General features: G+C 57.8%; 1 protein-coding gene across 1 annotated transcript in view; it reads left to right on the top strand.

Annotated features, from left to right (window-relative positions):
- The window catches only part of Adamts7 (ADAM metallopeptidase with thrombospondin type 1 motif 7), a 46208-nt gene that overhangs the window by 28810 nt on the left and 3143 nt on the right, over positions 1-14255 (top strand). The window contains exons 9-23 of the mRNA XM_027923476.2: positions 2014-2158; positions 2815-2907; positions 3296-3441; positions 4644-4813; positions 5133-5266; positions 6136-6256; positions 7506-7750; positions 8060-8201; positions 8668-8794; positions 9188-9401; positions 9718-11127; positions 12035-12187; positions 12597-12770; positions 12850-12996; positions 13985-14147. Coding sequence (XP_027779277.2) covers positions 2014-2158; positions 2815-2907; positions 3296-3441; positions 4644-4813; positions 5133-5266; positions 6136-6256; positions 7506-7750; positions 8060-8201; positions 8668-8794; positions 9188-9401; positions 9718-11127; positions 12035-12187; positions 12597-12770; positions 12850-12996; positions 13985-14147 — 3584 coding nt within the window. The remainder of the gene's footprint in view (positions 1-2013; positions 2159-2814; positions 2908-3295; positions 3442-4643; positions 4814-5132; positions 5267-6135; positions 6257-7505; positions 7751-8059; positions 8202-8667; positions 8795-9187; positions 9402-9717; positions 11128-12034; positions 12188-12596; positions 12771-12849; positions 12997-13984; positions 14148-14255) is intronic.

Genomic DNA, 14255 nt, shown 5'->3' with positions numbered 1-14255 from the left:
GAAAGAGGGGCCCCAGGGCCAGGCTGGCCCCAGTCCCTCCAGCTGACACTGCCCCAGCATGCAGGCCCAGGGAGCTCTGAGCCACAGCAAGCCTTGGGGACACTTCTTTCTCTCTGCCAGGCCTCAGCTGCATGGTTTTGAACTTGTTTCTGGGGTAAAGTATTTGAGGCTGGGCTCAGGGGTCATCTGTGAGGAGCCCTATCTCGGGAGCAACACAGTGAGTGGGTACAGTGAGTGGGTACTGGCAGCTTGGGCTTTGGATCCTTGACCCAGGGCAGGTGACAGGCCATTCTGAGCTCTGTGTGTGTAAGGACAGTGGCCTTCTGCCTAGGATGCTCTGAGAAGGCAATGTGAGGGCACAAGCCATGTACCCAGGGCCAGCCTGGCATGTAGTCATCATCAGGGCACAGGGTGTGTCCAACAGCAGCTCATTTGCCATGCCCATGTTAGAGGAATCCATTGGTTCCAGGAACACTCCCAGGGCCCTCATCAGGGTTTACCACTGGGTTCTCTGCAGCTCTAGGTGGGTCAGGGCCCTGTCACCAGCCAGGACTCCACATAGACCACCCACCCACACCAGGTCTCACAGCTACCTGGCCTCTACCTCTGAAAAATGAACTCCAGTATTCCAGCCACCCTCTAAGCCTCTCTCCACACCTTCATTGGTGGCAATGGCCCTGTTTCTCCATCCTGTCATCTTCTGCCAGCCTCTCCATATCCTGAGGTATCTCCTGTCTCCCAGCCAGACCCCAGGATCTACCACCTCTGCACTTAGTCTGGTGACCCCTGACATTGCCCATCCCAACTAGCACTCTATGCTCATCTTGGCTCCCTAGCCTAACACCTGACATCTTAGCCTCCCAGGCCGGAAAATTGGAAGGTTTCTGCTCCTGCTTCCTGCCTGGCCAGGGCCCCCATCCTGCAGGCCCTGCCTCGTCTATTGCCTCTGTCCAAGTCCTTGCTGCCTGAGTCCATCCCTGATAGCCTGGCACATTTCTCCTAGCTTCTGCTGTCTCCAGAAGGCCCTGGGGCATTTCCTCCTGATCCTCCAGGACAGCAGGGAGCCCAGAAGGGGGGTTATTGTGCCAGTGTATTCATGCCCAGGGCCCAGCTGAGGCAGCAGAATGGCCACTGGCCCTTAGGGGCAATCTAGTTGTGCACAAGGGACACACAGAGTGAGGAGAGGCAAAGGCAGCTGAGCCAGGCCTGGGATGTCCTCCTCAGGGCCCCTGTGCCTCAGTGTGCTCCTGTCTGCTGGTGGTGTGTCTGGGCTGCCACACCTTCTGACCATATCTGCTGGAGTTCTTGACATATATAGGCTGTGCCTGCTCATGTCCGCCAGTCTCTCTTCCGCTGCCAGGTAATAATGGCTGGAGGAAGGCAGAGGCCCATAGGGAGAAATAGAGGCAAGGAGGCCAGTCCTGGTGGAGTGGGGAGGTGGCAGGACAGCTTCTGGGCTCTCTCTCAGAGAGAGAGGAGGTGGAGGGCTACTTCCTAGACCTGACCTTCCACAGATGACCTAGGTCTTTGCCTGGGGTGGGGTCCTTAGAGGCCCTCTGTTGTGACAACTGTGATGTGATGTTCTCCAGACCTTGTCCAGCCTGGCTCCAGGGTCAGGGCCAGGGGCTGAGGCTGCAGGAAGTCAGAACCAGGCCATGCAGATGGCTTGCAGATCCAGGCCTTTGAGGGAAGAGCACCTGTACGACACCTGGAGGAGGGCCTGCACCAGCAGAGCTGGAGTGCAGTGCGACAATAGCTGTGCCAAGGCCTGGCCTTGGGTGGGGGGCATCTCAGCTGGCTGGAGTCCCTGGGAGATGACAGGGGTCTGGAGGGCTGTTGTGCTAGGCCCATCACTGTGGGATCGGCTGAGCCACATGGGGAGCCTGTTGTGTTTCTACAGGGTCTACAAGTTTGCTATGCCAATTTCCACCTCACCTGCCCTTCCAGCCCCACTGAGGCCTCTCTAATGGCACAGGTAACCCCTCACCTCATCTTCCTGTTCTGTCTCTACAGTCGTGGGTGGGGCCTGTGCCTGGACGACCCTCCTGCCGATGATGTCATCAACTTCCCCTCAGTACCACCTGGTGTCCTCTATGATGTGAACCACCAGTGCCGTCTTCAATATGGGGCCTACTCTGCTTTCTGTGATGACATGGATGTGAGTGTGGGCCATGTGTGGGAATGGGGGATGGCAGTAGGACTTAGGGGACAGCCCTCACCAGTCTGCAGATGCCAGCCTGGGAGAAACCCTGCCTGGCCTGGCTCAGCCCCCATTTGGTGCAGTGAGACATAAAGTGACCTACTTGTGAGAGAGGCCTTGGGGTTAGGTGGGCCACAGACCCAGGACTGGATTTGGGGTTAACCATTTACCAGCTGTGGGACCATGGGTAAGTTGCTCAGTGTCCCTGGAGCTGGCTCATAAGAGAGACAAACAAAACTATACTTGGGGGTCCTGGGTAAGATTGCAGGAAGTTGTAGCCAGAGGCATGTGACTGAGACCCTGTGACTTCTAATGGGAATCTGTTCAGAGGAGTGGGTGGGGCTGGGAGTGGTGTAGACAGTTGGAGACTGCTCTGAGCAGCAAACTTGAGCCTGGAGGTCTCCATATAGGGACCCCATGTCTCCTCATGGTTGAGGGGGAATGGGGGAAGGTGGAGCAAGAGGACACCTCTGGGGGTTATCACATCTGCAGACCTCTATGACACACCAGCTCTACAAAGGGGTGCCCAGGGGACCCTTGGGGACCTGAGGGGGTAGCATGGGTGAAGGCACTGGGGAGCTGGTGAGGATATGGCCCATGCCTCCTCCTTGCAGAATGTCTGCCACACACTCTGGTGCTCTGTGGGGACCACCTGTCACTCTAAGCTGGATGCAGCTGTGGACGGCACCAGGTGTGGGGAAAACAAGGTAGGAGAAGCTGCTGGCCCTGATTGTGGGGCGTGCTGGGGGGAGGCCCACCTCCTGCTGCCTGTGCTTTGGCGTCAGGCTTAACTTAGTCTCACTTGTGCCCTTAGCAGACCCCAGCCCTTTCGGGCCCATTTTCCCATCTACAAAACAGGTATCGGGGAAGGTCTGGATGATTTTCCAAGGCATCTGCAGCTCAGAATCAATCCCGGGCTCTGTTTTATTCCCTACTGCTTCACCATGGGGCCTGGGTTGTGGGTGGCTATAAGGGCCTCTCTCATGCCTTCCATCTCTCTGTGCCTTTTGAGATCTTCCCACCCACCTCCTTCTCACTAGGGTGAGGATGACTGACGGGTGGGGTGGGTTGCTCTGCCTCCATGTGTCTCTGTAGTGGTGTCTCAATGGGGAGTGTGTCCCCATGGGCTTCCGGCCCAAGGCTGTGGATGGTGGCTGGTCCGGCTGGAGCGCCTGGTCTGTCTGCTCACGGAGCTGTGGCATGGGTGTGCAGAGCGCTGAGCGGCAGTGCACACAGCCCACGTGAGTACTGGGCCCAGGGTGGGACTGAAGCACCTGAGCAAAATCAGCAGATTTCAGGGAGTGAGCCTCTAGCTCTATTTATTGTTCCGGTATTGGCCAAGTTAAGAGCTTCTAAGTCACCTTGAATCACTTCAGGGAGTGACACCATTGCAGAGAAGGAAACACTGAGGCCTAGAAACTGGAGAAATCAGAAGCCACACAGCATGGCTGGAAGGAAGCAGGAGAGGGCAGTGGTTAGTGCTTAGACCCTGGGCCTTAAAGGATCAGGTTCAGATCCCCTTGACCCCTCATACAAGGGCCTTCCCTGACCATTCTCTGGGCCTGTTTCCTTGGCTGTATAATGGGGTGATGACAGTGTCTACCTCATGAAGTTGCTGGCAGGGGTAAAGGCAGATAATACAGGGAAGGCGTTTGACCCTGGGATGAACTAGCAAGTTCTCAACAGGTGCTGCTCAGTGACATCAGAGGTACGATATGGGTGTGCAGTGAGGTCGGGGCAGCTGGAAGAATTGGGCAGCACTGAAGGGATGGCTGTGTGTCCTGGGTGGGTGACCACCCTCCCGGGCTCAGTTTCTCCATCTAACAGAGACAATATGAAAACTTAGTGAGACACAGAGGCCAGCACACCAAGGGACTGCTGGCTTCTCTGAATCAGCCTCTTCAGTGGGGTCACCTGAGAGTCAGAGCCAGCCCCAGGTTTGTGCCTGCCCAGGGCCGTGGCCTGTAACTCCTTCCCATGTCCTGGCCTTGGCTGAGCCAGGTGGGGCTGGTCACCCTAGCCTAGATGGGGGTGGGGTTCAGGTGCTGTGCTCTGGCAGCCTTCTGGCTGGGTGGGCTCCTGGGACTTCCTTTTGACCCAGCCCAGGATATTGCCACCAGGTGCAAGTCTGCATGCTGGGCCTCATGGGCTGGTGTCAGTCATGTCCACTGTGTGTCCCAGCCTCTCAGCAGCCCTCTGAGGCAACCTGGAGGATAGCTGAACACTGTCCGTAGCAGGTTGGGGACAGAACCCAGGTTTCTTGCTGCTACCTTCCTTTAGTTCCTTACAAACAGGAGCATGTATCTGGGCCAGAGGGTGATCAGCTCGAGAGGGTAGAGCAGCGTGAGCAAAGACAGTTGGTGAAGTTGGGGGTTACAGATCTAGCTCCACAGCGGACACTGGTGGTGTACTCATGTGGATCCTTCCCTGCCTCTCCCCATAGGCCCAAATACAAGGGCAAGTACTGTGTGGGTGAGCGGAAGCGCTTCCGGCTCTGCAACCTTCAGGCCTGTCCCCCCGGCCGCCCCTCCTTCCGCCACATCCAGTGCAGCCACTTTGATGCTATGCTCTACAAGGGCCAGCTGCACACATGGGTGCCTGTGATCAATGACGGTGAGTCCTGCCGCCCGTGGGTACACTGAGGTCCAAAGGGCTGGAGACACGTGGGCCCAAGATTACCCATTGATATAGACAGGAGGCCCAGTTGTTACCTTTATCCCTCATCTCCTCCTCCCTTGGGGCTGCCACTCACTCCTAGCTCCTCAGCCTGCAGCTGTGCGGATAACTGCCAGCCAAGCCGGAGCCTCTAGCATGTTGGTGCTGCTCAGAGCCCCTGGCCTGCCACTGATGTGTGTTGCAGAGGGGTCTTTCTGGTGGCCTCCATAACACCTGCCTTGGCTGTTCCTGATGAGTCCTCTACTTGGGCCCCCAGTGAACCCCTGTGAACTGCATTGCCGGCCCTCGAACGAGTACTTTGCTGAGAAGCTGCGGGACGCTGTGGTTGATGGCACTCCCTGCTACCAGGGAAAGGCCAGCCGTGACCTCTGCATCAACGGCATCTGCAAGGTGTGCCTGGATAGGAAGAGGGTCTCCCAGGACCACCTGTCCCCAGCCCCACTGGCGGGCACCAGGTCCTTCTCTGGGTCTTTCCTGGCCCCTCTCCGGCTACTCTTCCCAGGCTATACCATTGGGCATCCAGCCTCTGCCCCCTAATGACCTCACACTCCCAGCCTCTGCACTGCCACCTTCCCACCTCATCCCCGCTGGCTGCCCACCACTGTCCTGGCATGCCTGCATGGCACAGAGCCTAGGCAGAAGCTCCCCTGCTCCTGGCTGGATGAGCCCAGGCAATTGTGGCCTCTACAATAGGAAAGGTTAACAAGGTGGTACCTGTGCCATTCAGGACTCTGCACTGGCAAAGTTAGCCATTAGTCTTTGGTAACAATTCCTGTTTTTATTTCTAGTAACCATGGTGGCCATTCCTCCCTGCTTATGTTCCCAGCCACCTTCTTACCCCGGCTTTTTGCCCTCTAAGCAGTGGGCATCAGAGGTGGACCAATAGGGAGGTGCTAAACTAGTGCCTTTGACAGTGAATCCTGTTTCTGGAAAATCCCTGTGCACACTGGTCAGGAGCCCATGGTGTACCAGCTTCTCTGTCTTCCTGCACCCTTTTATGACTTTTCCTGTCTCTTGGCTCATGCATGCTCACAATATGCCTTTGAGGGATAGGTTGATCTCCCCACATCTGGGAAACAAAGGCTCAGGAAGAGGTTTGTGCAGGCTCAGACAGCACAACTGTGGTGGGCCAGGGCCCAGAGCAAGGACTCCTGACCCCTACCAAGCTTTCTCCTCTCAACCCTGGAAGAACCATGGGGGTGGAGACCAGAGAGGGCTGACAGCCCAACACAAGGGGCCTCCTCTCTCATGTGTTGCAGAATGTGGGCTGTGACTTCGAGATTGACTCGGGTGCTGTGGAGGACCGCTGTGGTGTGTGCCATGGCAACGGCTCCACCTGTCACACCGTGAGCGGGACCTTCGAGGAGGCTGAGGGACTGGGTATGGGTTGGGACTGCTGTTGGGGGAGGGGGTTTGTTCTTAACCTGGTGGCCTCTTCCTCATCCTCGGGGCTTCTGTGGTCCCCACCCAGACTAGAGATGGCAAGCCTGCCTGGAGCAGGATCCTTGCAGGAGTCAGGGTCCCTGGCCCAGGTGTCCATATCTTTCCTCATGGGGAAGTGTCCTGTCCCAGGGACCTCAGGCAGGGCCAGTCAGGCTTGTGTGTAGCCCTCTGTCCTTTCATAAGTTTGCTCTTTTATGAAGATTGAAAGGCCGTCCAGCTCCACCAGCCCTCACCCTGGGGTCTGTTTTGCACATACTGCTTAAGTGCTGGCTGTGTGCCAGGTGATGGCTGAGGGCCACACTGAGGTGGAGAGCTCACAGCCTGACAGGGTGTTAGACCTTCACTGGGACAGCTGTAGTGTAGCAATGCCCAGTGGGCTGAGAGGGCACTGAAGAGGAAGGTCTTGGTCTGGGGACATCAGAGAAGCCTTCCTATTCAGAAGTAGAATTGAGTTGAATGCTAAAGGACTCAGAGGAGATGGGGAGAGGCATCCCAATTAGAGGAAGCCTCATGTCAAAGCCCAGAGGCAAGAAAATGCATGCCCTGTCTAGAACCTGGAGTGAGGTGGCTGCCTCTGGGTCCTTGAATGCCAAGCCAAGCATCTTAGATTTCATCCCAGAGACTGTAGCTGGTTGATTATAGCACAGACTGGAGCCTGATCACATCCCATCAGACCCTTGTGGAAGCTACCGAACCCCCCCCCCCGTGCCTCAGTTTCCTCATATGCAGAGTGGAGATAACAGTAGTACCTGTGTTATAGGGTTGTTACCCTTGTGTATGCACGGGCACAGTGCTTGGAGCAGTGCTGTGTCCTGAGGGGATGTTCCTTAACGAAAAGGACAAATGCAAGCTGTGTAGGGATGAGGAGGATGTACCATGAGGAAGGACCAGGCATTCTGGTGCTTTAGATCATGTAGGCCCCAATTGTCAGAGCTAGAACCAGCCTTGTGACAATGAGACCAGTTTAGGTTCCCAGGTCATGGGCCATGGGCCATGGGCCATGGGCCATGGGCCATTGGAGCAGGATTTGCAGACCTCTGTGAGGCTTTGGTGACCCAGTCTTTTAGAACTCAGAATCTGAAGCTAATGGTAGAATCTTTAGCAGCAGCAGGGGAAAGTGGAGGGAGGTTGGGGGCAGCCAGCCCTCCTACCCAGGCACAACCCATGCACAACCCCTGGCCAACAGGCTACGTGGATGTGGGGCTGATCCCGGCTGGTGCTCGTGAGATCCTCATCGAGGAGGTGGCCGAGGCTGCCAACTTCCTGGCCCTGCGGAGCGAGGACCCGGATAAGTACTTCCTCAACGGTGGCTGGACCATCCAGTGGAATGGGGACTACGAGGTGGCAGGCACCACCTTCACATATGCTCGCATGGGCAACCGGGAGAACCTCACATCCCCAGGTCCCACCAGTGAGCCTGTCTGGATCCAGGTGCCTGCCTCCCAAGACCCAGGCAGGGGGAGCCAAGGTGGGGGTCCCCAGGGCTCGGCCTCCCATGGCAGGGTGTTGTCCTGGAGGAGTAAGCCCTGGGCTGTCACAGAGCCTGGCTTACTCCTCCAGGACAACACCCTGGCTGTCACAGAGGCCCAACTGCTAGAGCCTCTACCTCAGTTTCGCCATCTCTAAAATGGTCCCCTGGTGTAACCCCAGTTCACAGAGGTAGCTGGGATGAGCTCCTGTAGGACGCTTATTCTGGTGGCAGGTCCTGATGCTCACAGGGCCCCCATCTGCCTGCTCTAGCTACTGTTCCAGGAAAGCAACCCCGGGGTGCGCTATGAGTACACCATCCACAGGGAGGCCTATGACCAGAGTGAGGTGCTGCCGCCTGAGTTCTCCTGGCACTATGGGCCCTGGAGCAAGTGCACAGTCACCTGTGGCTCAGGTGAGAACAGAGGCAGACACAGCTGTGGCCCAGAGGCTGGCCCTCACTGCAGTCTTAGGATGTGCCAGGCACAGGCTGTCTGCATACATGTGGCCACATATGATCCTCACCCCAGGACTTGAAGGCAATCACAGATGAGAGCACTGAGGATCAGAGAGGCTGCTTGAGCTGCCCAAGGCCTCTGGTCTAGGAAGCAGTGGGGCTGGGCACCCAGCCCACTAAACTTCACGTTCTGCTGCCTCCCCAAGGGCGTCTTGGGGGCGGATTTCAGGGGAGGGGGTGAGGTTGAAGTTCGGGAGGACAGTGAGAAGGAGGTGACAGAGTCCTGCTTTCCTCCTGACATGGGCAGCGAGCCCTTGTTCTGGGAGGTTTGTGGCCTGGAGGGTGTGACTGTTTTTGGGAGCAGGGCAGCTTGGGCTGGGGCATGCTGGGTGCCAGGCACAGGCTGAACCCCTGTGGCTCCCAGGTGTGCAGAGGCAGAGTGTGTACTGCATGGAGAGTCAAGCAGGACTTGTGGATGAGGGACACTGTGACCCCCTGAGTCGGCCTGATGACCGCCAAAGGAAGTGCAATGAGGAGCTCTGCCCTGCTAGGTGAGCCTAGTGCCCCCTCCCCAGGTGTTCTGGTCCTGCTACAGACTCCTACATCAGGGAGCCCTGAAACCCTAGGAAGGGGGTGGGGGTGGGCCATGGCTTATTTTCAAGGCTGAAGCCTGATCCCATCTTGGACCTGGGGTACAAGGTCTAGACATCCCTGCCCATTCCTCAAGCTCCTGGCCTTGCTCAGGTCCTGTGGAGGAGGGTAGCAGGAGTGAAGAGGGCTGGGCACCCACCTGGGCCTGGGAGTTCCAGGAACTCTTCCTCTGAACTCAGACCTGATCCTTGCTGGACCCTAAGGGCTTAGAAGCCTAGCTGGGGCCTCCCTGCTCACAAGCCTGATGCCATCTCTTTGATGTCACACTGATGCAACTGTGTACCCCTCAACAGGTGGTGGGTAGGGGAGTGGCAACTCTGCTCCCACTCCTGTGGGCCTCAAGGCCTCTCCCGCAGGGCTGTGCTCTGCCTTCGCAGCGTGGGGCTGGATGAACAGAGGGCTCTGGAACCTTCTGCCTGTGAACATCTTCCCCGGCCCCCTGCAGTAACCTCATGCAACCACCACGTGCCCTGTCCTGCCACCTGGGCTGTGGGGCACTGGTCTCAGGTGAGCAGGAGGATGGGAGGGGGCCCACTGTAGGTCCTCCATTGGCCTTTGGCTACAGATGGCCTGCCTGGGGTCACTTATTGCCTGGTAACTTGGGTGGGAGGGAGCCTGGGCATTATAGGGTACAGCCTGTACCCCCAAAACCTGAGGGATCAGGGTGCCTCTGACAAACTATGGCCACAAACCATTGTCTTGAGCTGGGTAGGGCCAGAGAGGGCTGGCTGAGATCTCTGCCACTCTTACATTGGGCAGTGGGCAGGTCACCCTGCCATGCCCCTCTCCTAGCCTGAGTTCCTCACTTTGGCTTCCCTTGTAGTGTTCAGTGACATGTGGAGTTGGCACTCAGCACCGAAGTATCCTCTGCACTAATGACACTGGTGTCCCCTGTGATGAGGCCCAGCGACCAGCAAGTGAAGCCACCTGTTCTCTACCACCCTGCCCGCAGTCTCTGAATGCACTGGGCCCTGAAGGCTCTGGCAGTGGTTCCTCCAGCCCTGAACTCTTCAGTGAGGTTAACTTCATCCCACACCACCCAGCCCCACACCCTTTGCCCACCTCCTCACCTGAGCCAGCAGGCATGGGCAATGCCATCGAAGAGGAAGACCTGAAGCTGGACTTGCCGGGACCTGTGTTTGTGGATGACTTCTACTATGACTACAATTTCATTAATTTCCATGAGGACCTGTCTTATGGGCCCTTTGAGAAGCCCATCTCAGACCTGGGGGGCACAGGGGATTGGATGCCCCCATCTCAGAGCTCTCCTGCTGAGCCTCCTACCAATACTCCCTTCCCCATCACAGAGCCTCCTGGATCCAAGGAAGAGGAGTTTCAGGAAGCTTGGTCCCCTGGCTCTTGGCCCAGCCAGGCTGGCCACTCCCCAACCCCACCCTTGGAGCAGAACCCTGGGAATCCCTTGGTCAATTTCTTGTCTCAGGAAGATGCTCCCGGCAGGGCTCCTGACCTTGGGATCCCCATCTTGACCAGATCCCCTGCTTTAGTCAAAGATATGAAGACGCCTACTGCCCCTGGGAGCCCAAATGAGTTCCTAGTGGGGGAGGACAGCCAGAACCAGCCACCCCCTCCATGGTGGGATGGGACCAATGAGATTTCCAAGGACGAGGAGGAAACTACAGGCCACAGAGCACCTCACCTGCCCCAAAGCCCCAGCTCCATGCAACCCCCATTGCCCTCCATTGACACCACCCATGCCTCTCCTAGCCCTGACATGGTGGAGCTGTGGACAGGAGGAACTGTGGCCTGGGGCCCTGCTCTGGAGGGTGACTTAGGACCTGTGCACAGACAGCCATGGCCCACTGTGGCGGTGGATCCTCCCCTTCCTCCTCCCATGGCCACCATGCCAGGGATCTGGAGCAGGGACACCCCCCTGGAGCTGGGAACTCCTACCTTTTCAACCCCAGGATCAGGCTCAAGGGACCTGCAGACTCTGGCAGTGCCAGGGACCTTCCTTCCAGTAGTGCCTACTGACCTAGGGCACAAGCCTTGGGTGACTGTCCTGAACCCAGGACCCTCAGACCAACCTGAGATCTCTAGCCCTGAGGTGCCCCTGAACCCTGCACTGCTGCCCACACCAACTCAGGAAAGTCCTGTGGACAGCAGCAGAGCCCCTGAGGCCCAGCCTCTGGAGCCCACCGTGGCCGAGGAAGGGTCCCCCGCAGGCCTGATGCCCGCCAGGAATGCCAGCTGGCAAGTGGGGAACTGGAGCCAGGCAAGTGGTGCAGGGTCAGGGGGGCTGGGAGTTTGAGAAGGACCTCAGGGACTCAGTTTCCTTGTCTGGAAATGAGCAGAGCAGGGCATAAGCCCTGTCTATCCTGCCTGCTGGAGGCCAGGGATTCCTGGGATTAGGAAACTGACAGTGTAGAGGGTGGAGTCTCATGAGTGGGGGAGCCTTGCCCCAGCTCTGTCATGCAGAGCTCCATGGGGCCCTCCATGGGGCCTGTGGCCAGTCTGCCCCATAAGGCCTCAGTTTCCCATCTGAGCAGTGGGGATGGAGTGAGGAGGCCCATCTGCCTGTGCCTTGAGTCCCCAGAGGGCCTACTTCTGAGCAGCACAGAGGGAGAGCAGTGGTAGGCACAGAAGCAGCTCCACCTGGGGGAGATCCTGGCACTGGCTTGCATGCCTCTGGGGACAGGGAACTCAGCTCACATAGCTGTGTTAGGAGGAAACTTCCTCTCATGACTCCCAGGCCCGGCCCTGTATGGAAAGGAGTTGGCCTGTACCCTCTCCCTAGGTCCCAAGATTGTCACTGTAGGAGAAGCAAACTCCTGTTCAGATCCCTAATTAGGGGATGGAAGGGGCTGGCTTTGTCAGGGTTTGCCTACCAATTTGGCTGCTGGGACTGGAACCCAGACTTCCTTTGCTGGTGATTCTGGGAAGTAACAGCCTTGCCAGGATAGCTGATGTGGGGTGCCTGCAGGTCCCAGTTGGCTGCTGGTGGGATTTGATTTTACACAGTCACCTTAGAAGGGAGGGTGGAGGAGTCCATTTTGCAGAAGGAAACCAGGAGAGGGTGTCCCAGGTTGGCCGAGATCCTACTCACGAAGGCCGGCAACCCCCTTGCTCTGGGTGTCTGGCAGGGCGGGATTGCCCGGTGCTCACTGGCCTCTGCCCCATAGTGCTCCACCACCTGCGGCCTGGGTGCTGTCTGGAGGCTGGTGCACTGCAGCTCAGGCCGGGACGAGGACTGCGCCCCTGCTGGTCGGCCCCAGCCTGCACGCCGCTGCCACCTGCGGCCCTGTGCTGCCTGGCACACGGGCAACTGGAGCAAGGTTCGTGAGGGGAAGACCAAGCCAGGGCAGCAGCCCCAGGGTGTGGGGTGGAGCCCTGGGCTCTGGGTCTGTGCTCCCAGACGAGGGCAGGGGAGGCTCCACCCTGTCTGTGCGCTTGATTGTCTTCGTTTCAAATGTCTTTTCAGTCTCTTCATTTGGCTCAACCTGTCCCAGCCTTTGCTCCTGTTGGCTGTCTCCCTTTCTCTGTACTTACCCCCTCCCTCTGGACTTCCCTTTCACCCACTCTTCCTTGTCCCTTTCTCTATCTGTCCCATCCCTGCCTTGCTGCCCAGGGCTGGCCACCCTTGGCGCCTCCTTGGGGCGAGTGATCTGCTTCCTGCTCTGCCACACTCCTTGCTGGGTCTTGTGTTTGGGGGTGGGGTGCACACACCTGTACCTTGGTCCCCAGTGCTCCCGCAGCTGTGGTGGAGGTTCCTCAGTGCGGGACGTGCAGTGTGTGGATACACGGGACCTCCGGCCACTACGGCCCTTCCACTGCCAGCCTGGGCCTGCCAAGCCACCCACCCACCAGCCCTGTGGGGCCCAGCCCTGCCTCAGCTGGTACACCTCTTCCTGGAGAGAGGTGAGGCCTGGGAGTCTGGGGTGGGACCCAGGACACCCTCAGATCCTGACCGTGCCTTACACCTCCCCTGTCTTCCTAGTGCTCTGAGGCCTGTGGTGGTGGAGAACAGCAGCGTCTGGTGACTTGCCCGGAGCCAGGCCTCTGTGAGGAGGCGCTGAGACCCAACTCCACAAGGCCGTGTAACACCCACCCCTGCACACAGTGGGTGGTGGGCCCCTGGGGCCAGGTGAGCAGGGGCTGAGCAGTGCTCAGCAGGCTCTGCTGGGTTCTTAGTCTGAGAGTGAACTGTTGGGTGTGTGCCAGGTACTGGGCTCTTTGCAGCCATTGCAGAGACAGAGGTGACCCTTGCCAGGGAGAAATAGATGAAGAGAAAAATGGATGTGTCCTGTCATGTCAGGCCACAGGGACTTTGTGTGGAGACAAGGATTCATCAGTGCCAAGGAGAAGGATAAAGAAAGCTCCATGTTCTTCAAAGTCCTGAGGTGGGAACAAGGACCTTAGGGTATTCAGGGAACAGAGCACAGGCCAGTGTGTCAGAAAAGGAGCCCCTGTTTGGGGCTGAGAAGTTCAGGGATTTCAGATTTGGGCCCTGAGCCAAGCCCTGAAGTCAGCAGACCTGAGTTTAGATCCTTGTCCCACTGGCTGCTAAGTAACTCTGGGCAGATTGTTTTGGCCTTGCTTGGCCAGTGTTTTCCCATTTGTCAAATGGGTACAGCTGTGGAAGGATTAGATGAAGTAATAATGAAAACACAGATCCTGGTGCAATGTTGGCACAGATTAAACCTATTTTTTAGGGCTTTTTAAATGGCCAGACCCCTAGCTGCTAACAGCCTGAATCAGCGTGGTGGCCCTTGTTGATAAAGGTCTACCTTTCTGCTGCCCATGGGCTGTGGCGGATCCTCCCCCTGTTCCTTGGTTACTGTGCTCTATTATCCAAGTCTCTGCCCACTCTGCTCAGGCCACTTGGGCAAGTCTCCTGTGAGGGGCTTGCCCTGAAAGACTTGGGATGCTCGCTACTGCTCTTAGACCCCCTCACCCCCTGTAGGAGCGAATCCTGCAAGTGGGAGTAGGTCCAAGTGCCACTGTAGGCCCTGGGAATGGGACTAGGCCCACTGCTGATCTGGCACCAGGTGAAGGACTGGCTTCCTAGTGGCACTACCCAGGGATGCCTGTGAAGGTTGGGCCCAGGGACACTCAACTCCTTTCTAATGCAGTGCTCGGCCCCCTGTGGCGGTGGTGTCCAGCGGCGCCTAGTCAAGTGTGTCAATACCCAGACGGGACTGCCTGAAGAAGACAGTGACAAGTGTGGCCATGAAGCCTGGCCTGAGAGCTCCCGGCCCTGTGGCACCGAGGATTGTGAGCTGGTCGAGCCTCCACGTGAGTGACCCCACTGCCTGCACTCTGCTGCGGGCTGGGCCGCGTGAGGAGGACAGTGGGGAAATGGAGTCATCAGACAGTCACCCCCCACAGCTCCGCTGAGCCTGA

This window comes from Marmota flaviventris, chromosome 2 (genome assembly GCF_047511675.1).
Source record: "Marmota flaviventris isolate mMarFla1 chromosome 2, mMarFla1.hap1, whole genome shotgun sequence".
NCBI classification, from domain to species: Eukaryota; Metazoa; Chordata; class Mammalia; order Rodentia; family Sciuridae; genus Marmota; species Marmota flaviventris.
This window is presented reverse-complemented; position numbering and strand designations above follow the sequence as displayed.